The 24,972-nt window shown below is 39.4% G+C and overlaps 2 protein-coding genes across 4 annotated transcripts in view; both read right to left on the bottom strand.

Annotated features, from left to right (window-relative positions):
• The window catches only part of igsf9b (immunoglobulin superfamily, member 9b), a 31,219-nt gene extending 16,566 nt beyond the window's left edge, over window positions 1-14,653 (bottom strand). For all 3 annotated transcript variants that reach the window (XM_086174271.1, XM_086174274.1, XM_086174273.1), the window contains exons 1-3: window positions 14,308-14,653; window positions 8,624-8,719; window positions 6,833-7,039 (exon numbers count right to left, since the gene is read on the bottom strand). In XM_086174271.1, coding sequence (XP_086030397.1) covers window positions 6,833-7,039; window positions 8,624-8,684 — 268 coding nt within the window. In that variant the 5' untranslated portion in view covers window positions 8,685-8,719; window positions 14,308-14,653. The remainder of the gene's footprint in view (window positions 1-6,832; window positions 7,040-8,623; window positions 8,720-14,307) is intronic.
• A 4,390-nt stretch (window positions 14,654-19,043) lies between these two features.
• On the bottom strand, window positions 19,044-23,123 carry tmem230b (transmembrane protein 230b). Its single transcript, XM_086173771.1, has 3 exons — window positions 22,829-23,123; window positions 20,059-20,181; window positions 19,044-19,977 (listed from the first exon to the last, which is right to left on the bottom strand). Exons 1-3 carry the CDS (start codon window positions 22,922-22,924, stop codon window positions 19,837-19,839), a joined length of 360 nt encoding a protein of 119 aa, XP_086029897.1. The 5' UTR covers window positions 22,925-23,123; the 3' UTR covers window positions 19,044-19,836.
• Window positions 23,124-24,972: the final 1,849 nt, after the last annotated feature.

Below are 24,972 nucleotides of genomic sequence, written 5' to 3'. Positions count from 1 at the left end.
GTGCACACAGATGATAGCAGGTGACTGGATAGCCTGAGGCACTTTTTCTTTTATCTCTCTATGAAAGGATCCTCCCTGAACAATTTATTTCCTTTACTTGTTTTTCAAATTAGAAGTGGAATTACCTGCCCTCTTGGGGCTCAGAAGAGAACACTCCCACGTGCCAAATCACACAGACCATCTTTAACAATGCAGAATATGAAAAATCCATGACCATGTGCCTTGGTCTTGTGGGTTAGCAGCACATGGGTCTGTGTGTGTGTAGTGCGGATTTTCAAATTTGGTGTGTGCCCTGCCCCTCCAGCTCAACTGGGGAATCCTGGTTGCACTGTCCAACACTTAACCCTTTCCCGTTGCCTCTCTGTGTTTCCATCATTACAAAGAGCAGCCCCCTACTCGTCATTCTCTCAGGTTACCATAGTGACAACACCAAGGAAAGCCTAGGCTGTAGGTTTAGATTTGAATTCAGTTGCTGTAGGAACAAGCCACGGCGAGGAGAGGGTCAATCACAAAACTGGGTGGGTTTCCACTCTGTGATTTTAAAAAATAACAATAGAGGGAGAATCACGTTTAATGCCTTGCGTCAATCCAATAGGATATGAGCGGTGGTGAGGGAGAAAGAGGACTTTTCTTTTGACCTTCTGAGAACTACCAACTGTTCAAGTTGATAGTTGGAACTTTTGAACTTGAACCAAAACTTTGAAAGGCGAATTATGAGGGATGCTCTGCAGGAAGGGTTGAGACAAAAGGCTTTCTTTTAACTGATGGACGGATGCATAAATATATAACAATACTTGACAAGGGAATTAAAACATCGCCTTTTTAAAGTCAAAACAGGTTGAATGAGAGGTTATGGAGAGGTTACTCAAATGGCTTACATCAATAACCCACTGACAACCAATGAGAGCTTGACCTTTGTGACCTCCATAATGCATTGCTTCCCAGCAAACACATTCATCATTCTCTCTGGTTCTTTCTTAGCACAATGCCGTCAAGTGGTCTGTAACATTATTAGATGGACTAAAACAATCGCTGCTTCTCTCTCATGCCCACCCTCTTATGGACTGCTTTTCCTTCTGGAGCCATCACACGACAGCTCCAGTCTACCTTCAAATGAGACCTACTTCCAACAGGTTGTGCTGCAGCGCAGCCGAGGGTATAAAGTGGAAAAGTAATCGACCAGTGGTGTGTGACCCTCTTTCTATAAACCGAAGACGGTTCATTGCCAAGTGAGAGACAGGTTGCAAATAACTCAACCGTGATAGTTGATCTGTGATCCAATTGTCTTGCTGTTTTTATCTTGAACTTTTTCCTGGAAAAGATGGATACGGCTTTTTTGTAGAGCAAAACCGAAGAAATATAATGTAACTGACCTGAAGACAGTGTGCGCATTGTATATTATGCCAACATATATTTTCATATACATATATATACATGCATACACTCATATCAATAATCTTGGATGGTAAGGGTTTGGTTATCCCACATGAATGAAATCCTCTGTGATTTTAAACTCGGTGGTTCCCACTCGACCTTTCTGACATAGTCATATATTACGTAGCAAGATTTACATTTGATACAATAATGAGGGTGACTGCAGAGGAAGACAGATAATTTTGTTTAAAGAAGCATCAGCCCTGCTTTTCTTTGTCCATCCGTATGTGCATAGGAGAGCTGGGCAGAGGTGCATTGTGGGATGTGTTTTGATTTGAACACAATCATAAGTCTGGGACCGGCCCCATGCCTCTGACAGCTCACCCCTCCCATTCCCCCAAATTTCTCTCTTCAATCCTCCTGTCTCCCTAATCAGTTTAAGCCTCTTATGAATAGCTCTTTGTCGTGAGATAGATTACAGTTAACTCTGTCCCTCTCACTCTGTCCAGCTCTGTTAACCCTTGCACCAGCAACCACACGAAGCTCACATGTCAAATTTTACTACAGTGACAAGTAAAACTCAGTTCACCACAGGTATAGCCACTCTTAAAGCTAGACTTCATCAGAGCATAGCACAAACGTGAGTGTCGTGGGTAAAGCAGTTAAGCAACATCATTGTTAACATATGATGTGGACAGGCTCTAATTTTTAACAGGTATAAAACAAACATAGAAACTATCTCTGAAAGCCATGACATGCAAACTTGAAAAGACATTCTTTACACCTTAGTTAACCAGGTAATGTTTGTGTCTTCGTGTCAATCTTTTGCAAGGCCACAAATTCTTGTTGATGTTGTCTCATGCCATATGTGCTTAACAGTAAAAAAGCAGTTTTCCTGTGTAGTTTCAAAAGACTTACACTGAATTAAAAAGCCTAATCAATCTATTTACATTTTTTAATAGACTGAGTTTTATGTTGGGTCAGCTGTTCCTTAAACTGCGGGTTAAATGCTTAAAAATAGCTCAGTTGGACTGAACTGGGAATAGGTAGAGTAGATTTAAATTACACACATTTTGTAATCTCATAAAACTAGATCAAACTGTTACTGTTCAGGAGTCTCACTCATCATTGGACTCACCTTTGTATTATACATTAATTCATCCTAAGCTTAACCATCTAACTTTTGTTCCATTTTATGACAAAATAGTCAAAAACAATGCCACTTACATCTGTCAACTCAGCTTTTGACTCTATATACGTCTACAAATCATGTATGCAATACCTGACGCTCTCTATCCTTTCCCACATTTGTATTAAAAAGCAACAGGGAAAACCCTTCTTCGGTTTCACAGTGAAAAGGATCACAACACGGCACTGACTGATCTCATGCTTTCCATTTAAATTTGAGCACTGACAAACTTGAGGCATGAGGTAACAGGGCATTGTTATTGCCAGTTGCTCTAGGCCAGGGAACACAGAATTCCAAGGTTGTGGCCATTACTTTTTTGACCGAGTTATTGTTTGCTCAACATAATCAGTTTTGTTCTAACACAAAGACGGGTTATTGATGGATATAGGTGATCAGTTTCACATTTCTATAGATATTTTCTGCTTCAGTAATTGTTTTTAAGTTCATCTGCTCATTTCCTCTTCAATACATATTGTACAAGTCTTAGTGTGTATGTGTGCCCCACTGTGAACAGAATAGATGCCCACTGAGATTTGAGATTTTCCTATTGTCATACTGGCCAAAGGTCAGCTCTCTGGTTCACAGTCAATGCTGATCTTCCTCAGAGCACAAAAACCATTTGATATAGCCCTACAACCGTAATCTTCCCTGACACTGCAAGATATAGCACATTTTTTACAACACATCAAACTCTAACAGACTATAGCAATGTCCCAGTCAAGAGTTATCTGGCGGTTTCCCCTTTGTTGTAAGTTCACTGATGTTCAGCTCTGGAGGAGATGCTGGGAGTGAAACAGAAGGAGAGGGGTGACGAGTACAACGATCTGATTCAAGCAAACAGGACAAACTTAGACTAAGGTGTCTAAAGGGGTCAACAAAAGGGCAGCGCTTTGAGTACAGGTGGTCCTCACTTAACAGCAGTGTTGCATTCCAAGGGGTCTGTCTTTAAAAAAGTGAGTTTGTCATTAAGCGAAACACCGTTACTACTGTACAGTATTTGCATAAATATCGGCCATTTATACCGTGTTATTTTACCCTTTTTTCCTTTTAATATTTATATTTGCATGAACGTAGGCCAGTTATAAGTGCAGGTAAGCATGTACAATACATATTCACTCACAATCCGCTGCCGGCCCGCCGTAACCCTGAGTCGTCGTTAATCGAATACGTAGTTAAGTGAGGACCACCTGTAAAACACTGTAATATGGATCCCGATCTAAAATACACCTGGTATCATTTCAAGAAAATATTTCTTTCATAGGCTAAAATAGGTTTTAGATATCATTGCTGTGATGTATGCTATCATTCTAAAAAAGGCCAATAATATCAGTGGGCCTGAGGCAAGCAGCAGATGCCAAATATGAACACTTTTATTTTCTATTTCAGTCTACAAAGTGTGAGAACACTTGGAATGCAACGAGCTGGTCAAATATAGCACTTTGTATTCACGTCTGATAATTTACTTAGCACTGGATTGGATATAGTCATCCAGCTCTTCAGAGCAAGGAAGGCCTCTGCTTGACATTAAAACATTCTCTTGATCTTAAACTTAAACTTAGCAATGTTCTACAAACAGCCCTCTCATTCTATCTCTCTTGTTTCTGATCTCTGGCAAGCCTAGGCAAAAATCAGGAAATGGGTGTCTACTATCCTCTCTTGTTGTTAAATCCGAAATCCCCCAACCTATTTAATTTGAGGGTAAGATACATTAGACCAGCAACACTGACATGCTTCACATGCTGCCATCTGCCTCCAGTGGGAGGAGAGATAGGGGGCTCTGAGACAGACAAGGGTAAGCTCCCACCAGACAACTACACAAGGCACAGATATGAAAAAATACTTGGACATCCGGAACAGCATTTGAGTACTAAGAGCCATCATTCTGCAATGTTGTTTACCTAATTATCAGTTCTTGTGCTTCACATGACTGCTCAGAAACAATGACAGAGTTAATGACCTACACAACAAGAGGGTTAACATGCTAGACTCATGAAGCCCAATGGTCTGTTTCCTTGCGTCTCTGTCCCTGCGCACATCCAGTGAGTATCCTGTGATTTTGTTGGTGCTGATAAAAGCAAAGCAAGCTTCACTCTGAACTGTTTTCTAACAAGACCTATGTTAAATTAAGGGTTTTTTTAAGAAGGGGTTTATGTATATTCCACAGAGCTATTGGGATGTGGTAGGATTTTAGGTGTCCTAGTCATCCTGTTGGGACAGGGACACTGATGCCCCTCTTTGTCCTTTGTCCTCGAGTAGACAATGAAAGGATTAGAGGGCTTCAGCAAGAAAACTCCCATTATTCCCAATGCTTCATCCTTCTTCCAGCACAATATATACCCTTATTGGGTCACCCCTCAGCATACTAATAAAACAGTAATTTATATCACCAAGCCCTCCATCTACACTCCTAGCCCCCCCTTGCCAAGAACCTCAATACTACCCACCCGACAGACACACCTCATTCATGCTCAGCCACCCCACCCCCTATAACTGCCTCCATTAAAACACATCTATTCTACATTCTCTCCCCTCTCCCAGCAGTACAGCAGGAAACTGTTGACCACAAGACTAAACACCTGCTCTAATGACAAAGATGCGGTTTGTTGTTTCGGTTGGGTTATATATCTACAAATATAATGTGTGTGCCACGCATGTTCATCAGAAAATGTTACACTAATAGTTTACTACTACACAGTTGTTGTATAAAAAAAGGAAAATAAAAGCACAAATCAATCACATTGGTCAGTTTAGTACTACAATGCTAATGTCTTAATTCAGAGGTTGAATGCCTGTTTCTTTAGAGCATTTTTGGATTGGCCCACACATGCACATACACACACGTGCCCATCCATCCACCCACAACCATACACACACACACACACACACACACGCACACACAATTGCACCCCCCCCCAAAAAGCCATCCTATTTAACAACCAAATTTTTCTTTTTTTTTTTCAATGAATATCCATATTAATTTGGCTTTCTTTTGGCCAGATACAAGGACAGACTAGCTTGTTTACATTACCTGAGCTCAAGACGTTCTGTGAATATTTTACGCAAGACGGGCATCAACGTCGCCGAAACTTGCAACGTGATCCTTGATTAATGTATGTTTTGCATTGATGGGGTACTTTAAGCTTGAAGTGCTTTAGTAAAATGAGAATTTCCTTCCTGCAGAGTGTGCAAAATACTTTATATAGGTCTATTGACCCCTTAATCATGTCGGTTCTGCCACCAGACAACGTTGAATCACTGATCCACACCAGGGGGTGGAATTGTGAGATTGGGAATCAGTGTGCACTACACATGCATCAATTATATTAAAAATTGTAATCAAATTAATTATGCAAGTTAATATATCTGAATTAACGCCTCAATTCTTTTATATATATAAATTCCTTATACATATGTTTGAAATAAATACCGTCTGATGTATAATTTTTGGAGTAATGTAGAATTACAATATTTTATATATCTTACGGCTGACATTACACCACCAATGTAGCTAGAATGCTAGATTGAGGATCTTTGCGTATTGTGTCTTCACTCTGTATGACTGTAATAGTGTGTAGTCTTCTAGTTGAGAATGGTAAATATTGAACAAGTTCATATTTAATAAAAGAAATGAATAGCTGAAAAGCGCTCTCACCCATGAGAGAGAGATGATAATGAGTGTGTAGAAATGCATAAGATGGAGTTTCATGGAGCAGACTATATAGTTTTGGCAGTTTTCACACGGTTGCATTAGGTTATCAATAGTTGTGAAGAAATCATTTATTACAACAACAGGCCTTAAAATAAAAATGTCTTGAATTTGTGTGTGCATTAGCAAAGGGAAAAACTATCAAAACACTGATGTGATACTCCCGCGACGCTGAGTGCAGGATAAGCGGCAGAAGACGGATGGATGGATGATGGATGGATGGATAGATGGATAGATGATGTGATACTACAAACCTCAATACACACTGAGGCTGATAATAAAGAGAGTGAGGATTTAATGAAAATGTAGGTTGGCTATATGTTTAAAATTAAAATCTGAAAAGGCAGAATGGACTTGAATAAAAACAAATAAAAATAAACAAAGGGACAGAAATATGACACATTTTTAGATTCATTACTAATTACTACTCAATATCTAAATTACACTGTTACAACTGTTTGAACCAAAGATTTATAGAACCACTTCAAATGACAATGAGATGCAGTTAGTTAACACATTACTCCCTAATGGAGAGTGACTGAAGACATACAACTGTCTCTTACCCTTGTAGTTTGGATGAATTCGAGGAGCATACACTCCAAATTTAATGAGGATGGGAACATTATAGCCCAGGCGCACCCATTCAACCACATGTAAAGGGAAGAGGTTTGGGGTGGTAGCTTCATTAGATTTTGGAGTGAAATTACAGCCCAGCTCCGCTGAGCCTCCTTCTCTGGCACGAACAAGAGTTGACACACCTTGAGACACATCTGTAAATAAAAGCACATCATCAAGATAAACCACTAGAGCGTTACAAAAAAAAACAGGGGAAAATGAAATACATTGAGGTACTGTGAAATACTAGCTTATTGTAGACAGGCCAGAATACCCAAGCTTTCAGTACTTCATCAATCATACATCTTTTTTAAAAGCATGTCAATATGTTATGGAACAACAGCAACACTCTCTCTATAGTGAGACAAGGGAGCTAACAGCAGGTGAGAAGACAGAAAAAAACTGAAACAGAAATTTTTTGATGCTGAACTGCTGAAGTGAAGCTTCAGTGAGCCATTGACTCTAACTTGAAGGTGTTTACTTCCCCAGATTGTTTCCTGTTAAAATCAACAATATGCAATCTGGGGACAAGAACATGTAACTGTAAAGCCTGCAAACACACTCCAATCCCATTAGTGACACCTGGAGCAGTCTTCTGCCTCCATCTCCTGCCATGTGCTCATGTGGTTGTGTGCACAAACGTTTGCCAGTGTTTGCTCTGCTACTCATCTGGCTTGGTGATTAGTTTAATCTCAGCGAGGGGGAGGTGGTACTCTGATGGAGGGCAGTAGGCCCCTTGATGCTCTATCCAGCTGACCTCCCACTCTCCACCCCCTGGGGTACACACATGTTCTGCGGACCAGCACAATCAATCCCACAACCCCCCCCCCCCCCCCCCCCTACAAACACATGCATGCACATAGAGAAGTGTGCCTTAGGTCGGGGGCCGCATAAATCCCAGATTGATCTACTTTCACCACCAGAGATATTATTTAAGTTGGATTTTGGCCCCCATTCTATGTCATCCAAGCAATGTTGTGATGTAAACCCCACCCCCACTCCAGCCCCCCAGGCTTTCTTCAATGCAAAGCCATGGGAGCTGTGTCAGAGTCATCATCAACAGGGTGCAAAAAGTATGAAGACCACGAAATAACACCATGTAACTTCGCTATGTGATACATATGGTACGTTTGTAAACCATCTGCAAATGAGAAAATACTGAGAAGTTGAGCTGTTAAGAATTTGACCCACTGGATAACACAAATAGGAAATCAGTTTTTTCATAAACTCGTGACATTGACACATTGGACTAACGTTACATTACATTCAACTAACCATGTGTAATGTGCATTACACACATTACACATTTCCACCATTTTTCCTTTCTTTGTGCAGCACAATTTTGTTGAAATCTTTACCATAAAGTGACGTGCACACTTTCCAAAAATATTTGCTTTTCATTCTATATAAAATCATCACCCATAATGATGACCATTGACACACAATTGAAAGACCATGAAAATGTTTCTTTTCAGCTACAATTATTACATTTATTTGAGTACTATTTACTTGAAACACCTCATTATACAATATAGTATATTTAGAGAAAAATAATAAGATATTTATAAATATATGTAATACGTTGAAAAAAAAACCTCATTATACAATATAGTATATTTAGAGAAAAATAATAAGATATTTATAAATATATGTAATAAGTTGAAAAAAAACTAAATATCATACATTAAAAATGAATTTTGGAAAGATTTAAGCTATCAATATTTGCTCTGCTTACTTACTTATTAGACAAATGGCTAAAGCAGTGGTGACAGCCTGAAGCCACCGTCTCTCCAGTCCCATGGCCGTCCGTCACACACCTTCACACATTTCCCAAGCTGAAAGAAAAAAAATATATAAAGACATATATATATATGTATATATATATATTGATCACACTTATTATTTATACCTCAAGAGAGAAGTATTGCTTCATTCACTTTCAGAGTGGTGCATCATCCTCATAATCAAAGATTCTTAATTAATAAACGGCTGCACTTTTTGAAAATATTTAATTCTGTGGAAAGTTACATTTCTGAGCTGTGGTTTGATTAAGACAAGTGAACTATTTTGAACTGCCACAAAAAGACATGAAGCTGTGAGACCGTTATGAGTAAGTATCTTGTTTAGGTTAACTTGTATTTGCCAATGTGTTTGCCTAAACCTATTCAAGGCTCAAAGTGTATGTGCAGATTAACCTGATGCTCATGATTGGACTGGCTCATCCAGATGGTCTTGCCTAATACTAGGTAAGGCCAACAGCAACTGACAGGTGACAAAAGCAGAGTGTAACAGGTGTCCAGATGTTATCTTACAACTACTGCTTAAAAAAAGAAATTTGTCACCAATTTGCAAACAACTCTTAAAAGCGGCTCACCCTGACTAATAAAAGCACATATAGGCTCAACAGCACAACTCGTCTTGTAATAGAAATTGAAAAAAAAAAGTACCCATTCTGTAACCCAATTTCATAGTCAAATTGACAGGGAAAAGCTCTTGACATGAATGAGACTCTTGTCTTAAATTTGGATTTGAGGCATGTGTTTAAATTACTTCCCTTAAAACGTAATGGAGGACCTCCCACATGCTCCTGATGTTGCCCCATTCAGTAACACTAATACCAGCTTATTACATTGGGATCTTTTAAAATAATATAAGACATGGCTATTCTTAGATACTGAGTAGGTTTTGGATATAAGCTGCATTATGCAGTATTTTTACAACCAATAGCCAGTTGTACAGCAGCTAAACATGTATCGAGCTCATTGCGTCTGACTGACAGAATAATGAGACGTATATATGAGCGGATTCATAAAATAAAGCTTCGTAATCATTACACAGCAGAATGATTCATTTCACTTTTGAATTGGTTAAGTCGACTGAGAGGAAATCACCCTGCAAGGATGTCAGAAATAAAGGTGACTTATAATGAATGATTAAAAAAAACCTTTTCAATTAAATCTTTTCAACTGTCAAACCACAGCATGTGAATGACTGCATTGCACTGCATCATCGTGGTTGGTGACTTCTGCACTATCTATTGTAATAAAAGTCATAAATATTGCATATGAAATGTCTAGAAGAGTAGTTTTTATATCTTATACCTTTATATATTTTATATCTTGCATTTTGTCCATCTGTAGACATTACCAAAGCTGGTGTTTGAAGATGGCAGCTTCAGTAAACAGTAAATGATGAATTGCATCCATCAAGTACTCTGAAAACGCTGATTTCCCAGTGGATGGAATAACCGGTATGTGTGAAGTGTAAAGGTTAGAAAGCCACAGTATTTCCTCAAGACAACAACACAGACTAAGGGGCCACAAGGATCACTTGAACACAAGGAGCAATGATGTCACAGCAAAACACTCATTTCATCAATTTTACCAAGCCAAAATGAGACAAAAGCATTTGCAGACCAATGACAAGCATTTATCTTTTAGCTAAGTCATTAAGAAAAAAGTAATTACAGTGACTCCTACCATTAGGACAACTTTGGATAGAATAGTGCGAAACTATATGAAGAATAAAACATTTGGCTACAAAATAAGGTTTACTGCATGTGTTCAGCAAATACATCTGCTAAATGCATGCCCGAGACATTTAGCTCAGTAACACACACAAATCCACTAACTCATCCCCCGTTTCACTGGATTTCATTGACACAAATTGATTTGGATCTAGTCATGACTTAGCCTTCTTGGTAGTTCATTTGTAGCACCCAGACTAATCCTGCCCTGCTGCTCTGAGTGTTAATATTGTAATTGAATTAGAGATCAAACTGGAGAGTGAATTCAAGGACATTCTGTCATCAGGTTGCACAGTCATCAATCACTGTTAAATCAAGTCACTAAACACTCTAGATTATAGTGCTTACTGGGTGTCTACAATTGCTGGAGGATAAAATGAGGCTTACTTACTCTACAGCTAGCAGCTCAAGTGTCATATTCTATTTTCATTCAACAACGGGCGACTTGGATAATCAAGTGATTGGAAAAAAATCAAATTTTCCCTTGTTGTACATCTGCAGAAGCCTTTTTCAATTATCTCGTGTAACTGTAACTTCACATTTAAACCATTTTTACAAAGAATTCTAACTTCATCCAATCACTGACATACTACACTTCATTAAATATGAATGATGAGTGAATGGATGGATGGTCGAAGGCGTCTGAGCAGTTTCACATTTCCCCATAATTTAGTTTAAAAATCAAGTGAGCGGTAGTCAGTCACAACAGCTGGTAGGCCTGACTTCTCCATATGCATCCTCTGTGTATCACACCTGAGTAAGCAAATGGGACAGGCACAAATTGAATAATGTATAATTTTAAGGTGGACAAGGTATATGTTACAATGAAGGGATTGAGAACTGTTCTATAAACCTAGCGATTGATCATTTACAAACTGATTTTTAAATACAAAAAAGTGAAATTTTGTGCGCCATCCTAAGGTATTAAAGCGGAAGCATTAGTGATGCTGATGACAGATACAGGCCTGACAAGCAGCAGCATTACTCTCTTAGTAATCCTTGCTAATCCTGACAGAGACTTTAGCCTTACTGCAAAACCAGCTGTAGTGGGAATTACAAGCGTCAGTTCAGCAGAAACCGTAACAGGTAAAGAGGGATGACTTTCAGAGACTATCAGAGTTTAAAAGTTTAAAATCAACGATGTGAAAGATTCTGTAGCTTCCAGTTCTGAAAAGTGCAATGAATTAAAAAGTGGGTCAGAAACACAAATTTGACTCAGTCAGCGGGTGGAGGGAGGCTCTATTGATCTAAAAAAGTGATGGCCCTGCTTTTCAATTTGTGTACTACAGTAGTAAATAGTTATACTTCACTATCTACTTTCAAGTGATCACTAATACAGTCAGCTTGTCCATTGACAACCTTGCATATGATCTGCCTCGAAACCAAAACTGGATGCACTAGAAATGACAAAAAAAAAAAAAAAAAAAAAAAAAAAAACACAATAAAATTTCTACTTTGTCTATTGTTGAACTCGGTGCTTTAATTGAAAAACTGTGATGCCATCTTTGGGCGACAAATCAATGACAACCTCCCTCTGCACCAACATAATTTACTCAGCGTTCTAGTTGAGTTTGAGGTTGAGTTTTCCCCAAACTGCACTGTTTGAAGCCCACTTTTAGACAAACTGGTGTTACAACCACTATTTTGACTTGTGCAAAGACATGATTACATTCAAGACTAACTGAGAAACTTTAAGAAACATCATCGTTTCGGCCACCGGACATCACACTGATCGCCAAAGATAAGCAGGTCTTAACTGTCACGTTAGGAGTTGAACAAGCTTTTGAGCTAAATGTGATGTGCTCTACACCTGCTATAGCAGTTGTGCAATCCCGATTGTGGCAACTCACAGAGAAGCTAGAGAATTGTGTCTAATCGGTGTAAAGCCCTGACATAATTTATGCAAATTAGGACACGAGCCACAGCAAAGATGAAGAGAGTCCCAAATGATGCAACCCTCAGGGACTTTATATAGTTGAGAAAACAGGGACACGGTCTAGCCGATTCTCTTCTCCCTCTCTGTGCCATAATCTGTTTGACTTCCTAACTTACTAAGGTGTCATCAGAGGGCAGCACTGATGTCCCCTTGGCAATGCACAACATAAACACAGCAAACAGGTTCAAGAGTGGAGCGGGGTATAAACTATATCTCATCGTTTGACTTTGTTCGATAATTATGCATCACCCACAAAGGCCATCATAAAATTGCACTTGCCCTTTACAGAAGTCTGTTCCTCGCTTTTGATCTATTGGCTGGCTTGTAATACTACATAACATGGTTATAAATTGCTAATACTTTGTTTGCACAGGACTTAATCTCACCTTCCTGTGTTGCCCTCAAACAAAGGATTTTAATATTGAAGATTGGTGATAGCACCGGGCCATGACCTCCTAGTGACGGACAAGCTGCTGGTATGGCAGAATTACAACAGAATAGAGGTGCTCTCGCAGCGTTACAGACTTTCATCTAAATATAGACATGTTCGGTGCCAAAAACAGAATACTGCCAAAATGACAAGTTTGAGGATTCAAAACAGCATACGTCAAAACACCCGGCAGTTCTACATCATAGACTTGTTTTTGCGGTTGTGGATAATCAATTCAACTATGGCTGGTTGGACCAGTCTACACGATACAGTAATCAATTTATGGATTTTTTTTCCTCGGATACTACAACCGAATTTAGCAACTGCATTGAAATTCGCTTTAACAAAAGGAAATTAACTGGGCACAGTAGTGAGGCTCTCATGATGAAAAGCCAACTAGATATTGATTTACATCGTAAAACACACAGCTACATGGCCAGATTATGCTGAACAGTTCTGATATGTGATTTTTTTTTTCTCTGAGACATACCCAGTTTTCTTTGTATGAGTGTATGAACACTCCTCACCCATGCATTACCTAGTGTGTGTCTCTGGGGAATGGGGGCAGGGAAGAACAAACACATTTTAAAGAAATATGTTTGTTGATTTGCAAGAACATAATGCAGAACATAAACCCTTATAGTCTTTGAATTTTGGAAATGTCTATATTCTGCACAGGACAGTACATTTAACAACCCCAAGTTTGCAGTTCTGCTCATGAGCCCATGAATAATTCATTCCTCATATACAATCCCTTCTCTCCAGCATGACAGCTCATCAATTCTGTGACAGTCAAAAATCCCCCCGAATACTGAATAATTGATAGTTTGTTGTGTTTCTATTATTCTCAATACTTGTCAAAAATGAACAATCTTTTTTTTCATAACCGCCAATTTGCTGGTACAACACAAGGGATTTTACTTCAAGAATGCGGATGCCATCGAGGAACGCTATTTCCTATGGATCAAAAATTCCCAACCTTAGAAGAAACAAAAAGGGAGACAGACCTTGAGCAGATGCTGTAGCAAGTGGTTTTTGCACATTCTGCAGTAGCATAAGGTCCATGTCAAGACACCAAGCCCTTTTTTTTCTGCAACTCTAATGACTTATGACACCTGGCCTGAACAAACCCACTAAATAAACAAAACAGGTGCATTTTGTGCATCTGTATTGAACTCACTGCTTGTCTGTATACAGGCATACAGCAAGCAACACTTTTGTTTATCACCAGCACACTGTGGAAATGTACATAAACAGTTCATGAGACGGATATAAACAAAGAAACCATAACGTACTGCATCAGTGTTCTTGCGTTACACTTGACAAGGAGGCTGTTCTCATAACAGCACTGAGACTCTGAAAAATAAAGCTGAACTGTGTAGATAAAAACAACATAATCGTGTAGTGTTGTTCGGATGAGACACGCTAGCGGTTAAAAAAAAAACTAGCATAAAAATAATAGTTCATTTAATCTACAATAGGATGTCTGGTTGAGAAGTCAAAGAATGTGTCTGGTTATACAGGTCCTTACCTTGCTGGAGGCACTTTTTCAAAATCTGAAGTTTAAGGTAATATATTTCACTCCATTGACGTTTTTCTCGAAGATTCGTCTCGCAGATCGAGTTTCTTTCACTTCTGAGAGGTGAGGTTAAAAAAAAACAACTGGTATTTTAAAAACGATATTGCGCAGGTGGTCACATTTTCCACGGATGGTGATGAATCAAAAAAAATAATTTCATAAATCCTCAAACTTCAAGACGACCACCCTTATTAAAAACACCTTTTTTCAAGAAATCCCATTAACCCAGTCCGACATTAGCCCATTTGAAGTCAATTTCAACTTTTTTTTCTTCAACGGCGCAGCTTCTAATCCACGATCTTCCTCCTCCGAACTTGTTGAAAGTAGCTTCAATGTTAAGTAAGAGCTTCCAAGTAACTTAAATGCGCTGAAAAGTATCTTCGATCAACGGTGCTTCGTTACATGAGAGAAAGCAGAACGCATGTTTCAGTAAAAGCCCTGATGTTGATACTCTGCGTCTCCCCTCCCATCATTAACATTCCCTCCTCCCACCGCAGACACGCAAAGACGCGCCAAGTCAACAGAAACGCCATAACCGCATTTCCTAATGATCCTTTCAAAATAAATCTGTATCCTACATTTACCTCGGGCAAATAAAAAAAAAAAAAATATATATATATATATATAAAAATAAAAATAAATAAATAAATAAAAATATCCCGATGTCGGCTTTTTAAATGCGTGAACATTCATCTCAGTTCAGTCAAGTTCTAAAATTTCACAAAGGTTTCAGTTTATGTTTATAGGCAAAGATCAATGCCTGGCAGAGATTGTTTTTTTTTTTATATTTGTTCATAAATATTTTACAGTAATGCCATCTGATTCGTTCCTAATATCTGTGGAAAAGTTATGAATTAACTAGAAATTACCCCCCCCCCCCGAAAAAAAATAAGACAGTAGTAGCAGGACTTAAGATAAGATAAGATAAGATAAGATAAGACAAGATAAGATAAGATAAGATAAGATAAGATAAGATAAGATAAGATAAGATAAGATAAGATAAGATAAACTTTATTGATCCCCATAGGAGAAATTCCCTTGTCACAGCAGCGTAACAGTTATAATGTCAAAAGAAAAAAAAGGAAATAAATATGAATATAAATATGAGTATAAATATAAATAGAAAGGCAGAAGACTGGTGGCAAGATAAAAAAAATCCACAAATAATTAGACAGCAGATAAGTAGACAACAGACAACAGCAACAACAACAAACAACAAACAACAACATCAGGGATGACAATCAAGGAACAGTGAGGGTGAGAAATACACAACTAGAACTAAACAACACTATCATATAAATACAGTGACAAACACCACACAGAAAGGCCCCCTATGGGAAACCAACCAGGGTCCTTCATGTCGTGAGGCGAAAAAGCTTATAACTGATTTATTTTCAAATCACCTGGGTAAGCTGTAAAGTAAGGTTTAAATGAGAATATTAATGACTAAATTCAATTGAGCCATGATTCTCTCTGATAAATTCCATTGACGGGTGGAAAATGTTTCAAAATATACCATACTTGTTACCAAACTATTTGTCTTTCCCCCTCAGAGAATATTCCACAACTTTACAAAGTTCTGGACATCCAGGTAGAAATATTTCAGCAAAATTCCTCGAACATTTATTAAAAGAGTTGTGTCGCAGCGTCACTGGCGCAGTTCAAAAGCATATTAGTTTTTAAGTTATTACCTTATAACTATTTCTGGAAATACATATCTATTTATTTTAATCTTTTGGTTGTGAATTCTTTCTAAGCATATATATTCACATACAAAAGATACAAGCTTCATTGTAAACATGAGAATTTAGTGCAAAGATTACAGATGAATTATTATTCCTATTATTATTATAAAGATAGGAAGAAAAAAATAGCTAACTGCTATGTGTCTGTTAAACAAAGTGTTACTATATTGAAATATCGTAAGCATTAAACTGTCACTCAAAAATTGAGGTGCAGTATCTTTACACCTTGAGATACATCTACAACTGTTTGAAAGTTCGATTAAACTTTAACAAATAGGTTAGTCAGTTTGAAGAACAATGCATAATATTTGGTTTATGCCATACTGATACAGATAATTTCAAATGTCAGCCATGACCAAGTGTATTTTCCAGCCCAAGGGTTGTTATTTTACATTTTGATCTGATAAATGCGTCCAAGCTGGCCTAACCTCCTTTATGCTGGAGGTGAAAAGATGCACTTCCGTTACTTTTCCCACCAGTCAATGCGAACTTGATGCTGCTGGTATTTGAGCGCCTCACACAAAAGCGCCTTTCCGTGGGAAAGCGAGTCGGGGGTCTAACAAAAGGCGAAAGCTCGCCATACGGGTCCATTTGAGAGCAGATCGACTGGCGAGTCGTCTGAGGGTGCAAACACCCTCTCTAGATAATTTACGAATGCAAAATGCTCTTTTTACCCTTCGCGGTTTACCTTGGAGGCCCATCACTGGGGAAATTATAGAATATTGTGGTTTGGCAAAACAACAATCTGATTCAAGGATAAATTGCTCTCAGGATAATGCTTTTTAGAAAATGGTTTTATTTTACCCCCGTTATGATAACCAACGGTGCAAGTTAATGTCACACATCGAACACAACATTGTACAGTTATTTGACAATGGAGTTCTTCAACAGAGAACCAAGAGAAGCTCCCAACGGTCATCATCACTCGCAAAGGATTTTGGGGTCCCCACCCCACAATAGCCCCCCCCCAAGCAGGTTAGCTGTCCTCAGCAACCTTACCGTTCATTACAAAGTCCTTAAAGCAGGTCGGGGTTCTACGGCATCGGCGAGGTCGACTAGGTCCCGCCTGAGCAGGCTCGGAAGGGGGGCTGGTCTCTGGCGGCCAGTATCCAATCTCGCCCTCTGGTTGGAGTAGAGGTTGGTACGGGACAAGTCTGTCTCTTTGCAAGACCACCACGAAAATACTTTGCATTAGTCTCACCCTATACTAGTGGGGTGCAGTCAGTAGAGGCAGGGGAGGCCGGGCCTCACCTGTCATCACGGAAAGCAAAAAAATGCAAAATGAAAAAATAAATGAAATGGTTATATTTATTCAGTGATTTGTACTATAAATTTATTTTCCGCATAGCTTCACCATTTTTTTTTTTTTTTTCAAAATCGCTAAAAAAAATTCACATTTACCGTTCAAATATGAGGAAGAGATGTGCGGTGATGATGTCAGTGCCTCACCAGCCATGAACCTCACCGCACGTCACTGGCCTATACGCAACACCTAAATAATCTAAATACTCTAATCTCACCTAATGGCTCATTATCTTGGGGGGAGAGGCCCTTTATCCTCACCGAATGTAGACCAACACTTGGGCCCCCGGAGTGAAATCCTCTCCACAACAGTGGACGTCATAGTTTCTGTTTGGACCCCGCCTCCGTGAAGGCTTGCCTGGTTAACTCGTTAAGTCGGAGATGGTAGAGGTAATCCAAGCCAGGTTTGCCATCCACCTCAGTCCACAGGTGTAGGTAGTTCCCTCCCAAACATAAGTGCATTAGTGGACTCCTGGACTGGTGACCAATAAGCCTACAGGACCAGTGCAGATCCCAATCTCGCTGCTGCTGCTGACTGGTCAGAATTGCCAGTTGGGTAGCCAGGGTTCGATTAAACCGCTCAACCAACCCGTCACTCTGAGGGTGTAGTGATGTTGTCCGGGTTTTCTTGATCCCCAAGCGTTGGCAGACCTCGCTGAACACCTGGGCCTCAAAGTTCCACCCCTGGTCACTAGGTAGCTCCTCCAGCACCCCAAAGCGGCAGAACATCTCATTCACCAAACGCTCTGCTGTGGTGATGGCGCTCCGGTCAGGAACTGCAAATGCCTCTGGCCATTTGGTGAAATAGCCCATGTCAACAAGGATGTAGCGGTCCCCTCAATCTGTGACCAAAAAGGGACCCAGGATGTCGACAGCTACGTGTTCCATAGGGTTGGTCCCTTCTGGCTGGTGCAAGCCTTGCAATAGTGGACAAAAAGCTCTGCATCCTGGCAGCACCCATGCTAGTAGAAGAGAGCTCGAAGCTGCTGGAGCGTTTTGGTGACCCCAAAGTGACCTGCCCTGGGTATGGTCTTTCCCCGGGTACATCAACCACAAACCCCCCATTTTTAAGAGGGTCAAGGCCACTGATCCAGGGATCCTGATTTCTCGCTAGCTAAAGTTTATGTTCTACACAGCTGGAGGCAACAATTACTGGGATGATCTTCCCTCCCAGCATCTTAGTGCGCTGACCCGTGGCAGTAGTGATGCTGTGGTTGGGTACGTTTCCAGCTCCGACATTCAGGATCACGGGTGTCAGGAAGGACCCCCGGCCGGATCAGCGAGATGGTTGACCCGGTGACCACAGGACACAGTAATACACACCCAGTGTATGTTAGACCTCAAACAATCAAAGCGGCTTTTGTTGTTTGAGGGCAGGCCGACGCGATTCTCTGGGAGAAGGCAATAGATAACTAAAATTTAGAGTGTCGGGTGTTTTTTGACGTGATCTAAGGGTAGAAGGTCAGAGGTGGCATCTTGTATTTTATTTTGTTGATATCACTCTTTTAAAGTGACAAATCCAGTGCCAGGCATGTTTCACCACAGGTAGGCGCTAATGTTCCTGGTGACAGCAGGCATGAGCGTGGCCAACTGAAACGTTGCATTCAAGTCCCTAATCAAAAAGCCACAGAAAGTGAGATAGAAGTGCTTACTTATTTGTTTATTCATTGTAATGTCAAACTCAGAAAAAAATGAAGTCAATATATTTTTGGGATATTCCTGCACATTTATTGTGTGTCTACAGAACAGTGCAGTCAGCATGAGCAAAGTAATCAGTAAGGATGGAGTGGATTGGCTTCAAAGTGACAAAAACATGAAACTGAAAAAGCAAAAAGCATGTTCTTCACTCTAAAGGACGGTTTTAAGTTGAGGGCTGACATGATAAATGGGAATCTTGTCAAGAATACTGTGACAAAACTATGCTATGTGAAATTATCATTTCTTTTGTTGGAGCAATGCAAAGGAAATGTCTCCTCAAAATAAGTGATAAACATGGTCTTTGCCCGAATATCCCTGTTTACTATCACAGAGCATAAAAGGAGAGCATTTATCCCATGAAATCTTCAAAGACTGAAAACAGCTTCTCCAACAATTATGATGTCAAGTAATTTTGTAATTTTGAAAACTGACTCTTCTGTTCATTGTTCACATTCAACATTGCCCTGATGATAAGATGAGTCACATATTAAAAATAAGCACACCAGTGACATTAGTTTTATAAATTTACTAAGCTAACAAAACAGGTGTGCAAATTAGATAACTTACAATACTGTTTTGGTGTCATAACAGCAGGTTAGAATAAAACAAGGTATATAAAGATAAATCTTTAGATATTGCAACAACATCCCTTAAAATGGAATGCAGGTATTATATCTATTGACATCCCAAATTCTTTATAGCTAAACATGAAATCGAAGGTTATATGCAACGTCTTTCAGTCATCAAAGTCTGGGATATCATCATAAGAGTAGCCAGGGTAGCCTTTTGATGCATAGTAAGCTATCCGTAGGTGGTAAATTCCTGGGAGAAAGACAAGGATCCCGATGATCAGAACAGGAATAGTGCGATCCGAGTGCTGAAAGAGACCGAAGATTTTTAGTAACAAATTAATGCAGCAGAGTTCGTTTTACGCACATAGACTTTTAATTTTACTCACAGTGACCTCAAAGTATCCAGACAGAAGAAGGGCACCAATGATGATTAACAGCGAGCCAATCAAGAAGAGGACGGTGGCAAGTGCTATGGCTTTGTATGGGACTTTTGGTGGGCTTTTTTTGAACTGTACAGGAGGAGAAATGCTTCATTAAAAAAACTTTTCTCAAAAAAAGAAGGCTTTCTATGGCACTGCAGGGTTCCCTACTCATATACTGCTAAGGCTTAATTAGTCTGTCACGATACATGCTGACAATTCCCTCTGCAAATGCTTAGAAAATTTTCTAGCAGGGAGAACTGAGTTTATTAGCCATGAAACAGCTCTATTTTTAGATGTATTGGTTATGCATTGCAGAGCCAGTGCATATTCAGGGCAAGGACAGGGCAATGCTATTTACATATATTTGAAAAGCAGCTTCATTGTTTCAAGTGTTTAGTTACCAATCTATTAACATTGCAGCGAGGGTGGCATATTTAATCCGGTTTATCACATTTTTGGCTTGAGTTGTTTTTATAACAAAAAGGATATTTCTGTTATTAGCTGTTGATATGAACTCTATTACCAATAACCTGGGGACAATTTGTGGCAAATCTATCCGTAACACTGACCATTCTTTTGTGCATTTATGTCATATTATGGCATTTTCTGTCAGTTGCAGGGTAGAACAGCAGGAGGCAGGAAGCAAGGCAAATATTAAAATCATTAAAGTGTTGTTATAAAGTAACTGGATTTAAAGTTACCCAAGCTAGTCCTTTTTCAAAATAAGATTTTAGATATTTTTGGCTTTACACTTTGTCAATGCCTCTTGTGTAAATGACGCTTCTTCAGCAGCAGATGGTTGCTTTCATTTTGTTCCAGCCTCAGGATAAACATCGACATGCATTCTTCCCAGGAGAAAATGCTGTTGTCTAGATTATGAATAACACATAGTTTAACTGAGGAATTGGTTGTTAGATGCTATTTTCCACTCTCTCTTTCTCACGCACACAGGCACGCGCACGCACACGCACGCACACGCACACACGCACACACACACACACACACACACAGACTATTTGTATTCAGGCACATATCAGTGTCCCTAACTACTGTCCGTAACCTGTCTATGAGGAGAGAATTAAGAGGGTTCACAGTTGTCCCGCTGTTCCAAGACCGGGAGGGAATCCACATTGTAACTCCATAATTAAATGTTCAACAATCACCAAGAGCTGAGTCGTGTCATTCACCTTATAGTTCCTTTTTTAAAAACAATATAGAGATTAATTTCTCCTGTTGACTAGTCCCTCTGTCTTTAATTTTCATGTGTCACTGAAGAAGTGTCAGTTCAGACAGCACCTCAGTGTTCAAAGTGTTCTACATCTTAGGCTGAATTTCATCCACAAATAATGCTCGTTGACAACCTGTGTAACCTCCACTTGGGATACAGGGAATGCTTCTTCGGAATATTCAAGCATCCTCCTGCACAGAGAGCTTTTCGGATACCTTTAGGGGTGCCTAAAAATGTTCTTTTCCTCAGTGTGGCAATGTCCATATTAAAGTTAATCAATGATCTTTTCCTGCCATAAATAGGTCTGTATGGCTGCTCACTATATTGCCTGACACTTTGCAATGGCATCTTGTAGGTCACCCGAAAAAACCCTCTCCACAGCCACACCCTAACCTGCATGCTTCATGCTTTGACAAAGGTTTCTCTACTCCTCATTTGCAGATCCCGGAGACCCATGATCCAAAAAGGCCTGAAAGGTCCTCTTCATCTGGCCTGACAGCCCCTTTCACTCCCAGTGTCCACTAATGGGTTCTCATGTTACCTCTATAACAACCAGCAGACAATAGCTTTAGTAAGCCACTTTTGCAAATGGATGGTTGAAACATGGCCTTTTGAGATTTCAGGTTCCTAAATCCTTCAGCGTGTGAAAGAAAGAAATTCTTCTCATGGTGCAAATTAAGAACTTGTCCCTAAATTATTCATGGTCTCCTCATATTATCCATTTGGGTTTGATAAGTATTTCAGGCAGACCTCAACTGGACCTTTTGCAACCAGCTCTGCTTCTCTCATCATTCAGGCATCCAACACAGACATTGTTTTTAATGTTAGAGGTTACAATGTAGATATTTGTTCTTTACCTTGCAATCTGTACAACATACACTTATGGATATGTTTGTGCTCAAACACGGTGTTCATTATGGCCAAGTGATGACTTGTTGAGTTATATGAGAAAGACCTTTCTTTCCAACCCCTCCCCTTAAAGATTCTCCCTGATCTACACATGAGGACAGACTTGGAGAACTAAGGAATGGCCAAACAGTGTTCCTCTTCACCACCTAGTTTCAGCGTAGGCTCTGTACGATGATTTCTTCTATCACTAACTTAGTCTGAACCTTCAGGTCAGAACACTTTGCTCTGCAGGACACAACAAGGGTTCAGTAACAAGACTTTTTCCCCTCCTACCCTGTGATAAATTGACAAAGTCTAAAAGCCTGAGATTTTAACTTCTGTCATTTTCAAGTGCAGACGATGAGTCAGTTAAATCTGTAGAAATACAATATTACAATGCTCAAATGCTCTAAAAGTACATTTTGACGTGAACGAGCAACAAACGACCATCTGGTGTTTGGTTTATGTTCAACGATGGAAATTGACAAAACAGTCGGAATATTATAAGTAATATGGATAAAATATGATTAAGATATGACTCATCTCTTAAAGCTGTCACACACAAAGAGTATCAGTTTAATGAATATTACAAGAATGACACCACAAGTAGGTGTTTACCTGGATATCAATGTAGCCGTCGTCATCGCTGGCTAGCCTGGAGTAGCGAGCCTTGCTACTAGGAATCCCATTAGAAACAACGTTACGAGCTGGCATTTTAGCTGCTTACCGTTGGTTTTCAGTGGTTAAAAAACATCAACAACTTAGATTTCATCTTCCGGATCCTTTGCAAGCGTTTGTCAATGTAAAGCAATCGATTCTGTTGATGAATCAGATTTGAGTGGATTCAAAATAGTTTAGCAGATTTCAGTCGTGTATCGTATGCTTTGACATAGTACTTCCGTGTTGCCAGGGATCATCAGCATCGCACTGCGCTTGCGCAAGATTTGACATGCGTCTTCTCCATCCACACAAGGAGTTTCTCTAAAAAACTTCTGTTTAAAAGACCATAAATCGAAATGTCACTTTTTGTGAGTTTTTTTTAGGATAAGTTTTTCAGACTAGATTGAAGGCTACAGTTCCACATGTGTTTACTTTGTTTATTATTATTAACTTGGAAGGTTTACATTTTTACCGCAGGTTAGGAATAAAGCCAATACATATCTATTACTTGGGTGATTGTGGCAATTATTTTCATGTCATTTTCAAAGAAGTCATTGAATTACCTATCCTATCAAATTATGTGTCAATCGGCATACACATCTACATCATAAACAAAATGGAAGAACACATTAAATCCTTTCATCCATCCATCCATCCATCCATCCATCTTCTGCACTCAGGGTCATGGGGGATGCTGGAGTCTATCCAAGCTGTCATCTGGTGAGAAGTGGGCTACACCCGGGACTGGTTGTCCATCTATTGCTGGGCCACGTATTTGGACAGTCAACCACTACCCCCCTCATTTATTCGGGGCAATTTTCCCAATTTTTTTTCACCTTATGTCATTTAGAAAAAATCCATTCATCTATTATGGGGGAAACATGTATTGGGCCACTAGAATAGTTTTTACTTCATTTTCATTTAACTATATGTTTTGTTTTCCCCTCAGCTGTAATTTACTCTGCTCGTTCACAACAATAGAGGGCACCACTGCGTCTCATAGTAAATGAGTCAAGGCCAGCTGCAGAGAGGCAAACCGGTGTCAGGATTTATCTGTGTGCATGATCATTTCCCGGGGTGCTCTCCGAGGACAGCTTTGTAATCACTGCCTGTTCTCGGAAGACAGAGTTTCTGTCTACGCTGCAGGTTTTGGAAGAAAATAATGTGACAGAAGATGAAACTCAAACAGTCTAGGGGCCCTCCGGAGCCACAGGGCTACAATTTTATAACAGGGACCTTTGGATGAAAATCATATATCATTAATCAAGATGATATAATGTTTTGCTAAATTTCCCCAAAGACACACCAACAGATCCCTTCGATTTTTTTTATTTATTTATTTGATCAAAAGTGGATCTGGGGCTATGTAATAATTCAATAATATAAAGTGCTTAAATTGTTTTCAGATGGAAAATGTTAATGTCTGATTTGTATGACCCGTGCCAGCTATATTATTCTCTACACATAAAACATTTAATGACAATTCCACAGAAATGAAAAAAGTAGAGATGTTGAGATGTTGTGATCAGTATAACACACACACACACACACACACACACACACACACACACATAGAATTCTGATCTTTCTCCCTTTGTTTAAATTGTTTATTTACACTGTTTTTCTCACCCATGGAAATAATACTGTCAGATAGACAAATAATGTATCTCCTCTTGGCAGAATTGAGATATCTGCTTGGTCCTTAGAAAATAATGACAGAACTGTACCATTGTGAATCAAGCTCTTTTAAATTTTGGGCAAAGTCTACACATTGTCAATAGCTCAGGAAGACACCACCCGTTCATGAGCAACTATAATGAAGCATATTAATATTCTTACTAGATGTGCTTGGAGCATCAATGACGTGTTTCCATTGGCCTTAAAGTACTTGTTGGCATAGAATGAGTCTCAAGTGACCATTAGGGCACGCAGTGACCTTGACTTCCAGTGAAATTGTTGTTTTTCAAAGCTACATTGTTGCCCTTCAGAGGAATATGAGCGCTGCAAGCATTAACTTGTATTTCGTGTTCTTGCTGTGAATCACTGTGCCTCATACTTTACTGCATGTTCTGTTTTTTCTTATCAGTTATCTGATGGACATT

Source organism: Fistularia commersonii, chromosome 26, assembly GCF_037954325.1.
Source record: "Fistularia commersonii isolate RoL2024-O1a breed Wild chromosome 26, RoL_Fcom_v1.0, whole genome shotgun sequence".
NCBI lineage: Eukaryota > Metazoa > Chordata > Actinopteri > Syngnathiformes > Fistulariidae > Fistularia > Fistularia commersonii.
The sequence above is the reverse complement of the archived record's forward strand: the minus strand, read 5'-3'. Positions and strand labels throughout refer to the sequence as shown.

Coding starts and splice junctions, on each gene's coding strand:
- tmem230b (XM_086173771.1), bottom strand. CDS start 22,924: ATGCCAGCTCGTAACGTTGTTTCTAATGGGATTCCTAGTAGCAAGGCT. Junction 20,182..22,828: donor ACGGCTACATTGATATCCAG/GTAAACACCTAC, acceptor CCTCCTGTACAG/TTCAAAAAAAGCCCACCAAA. Junction 19,978..20,058: donor CTGGATACTTTGAGGTCACT/GTGAGTAAAATT, acceptor GGTCTCTTTCAG/CACTCGGATCGCACTATTCC.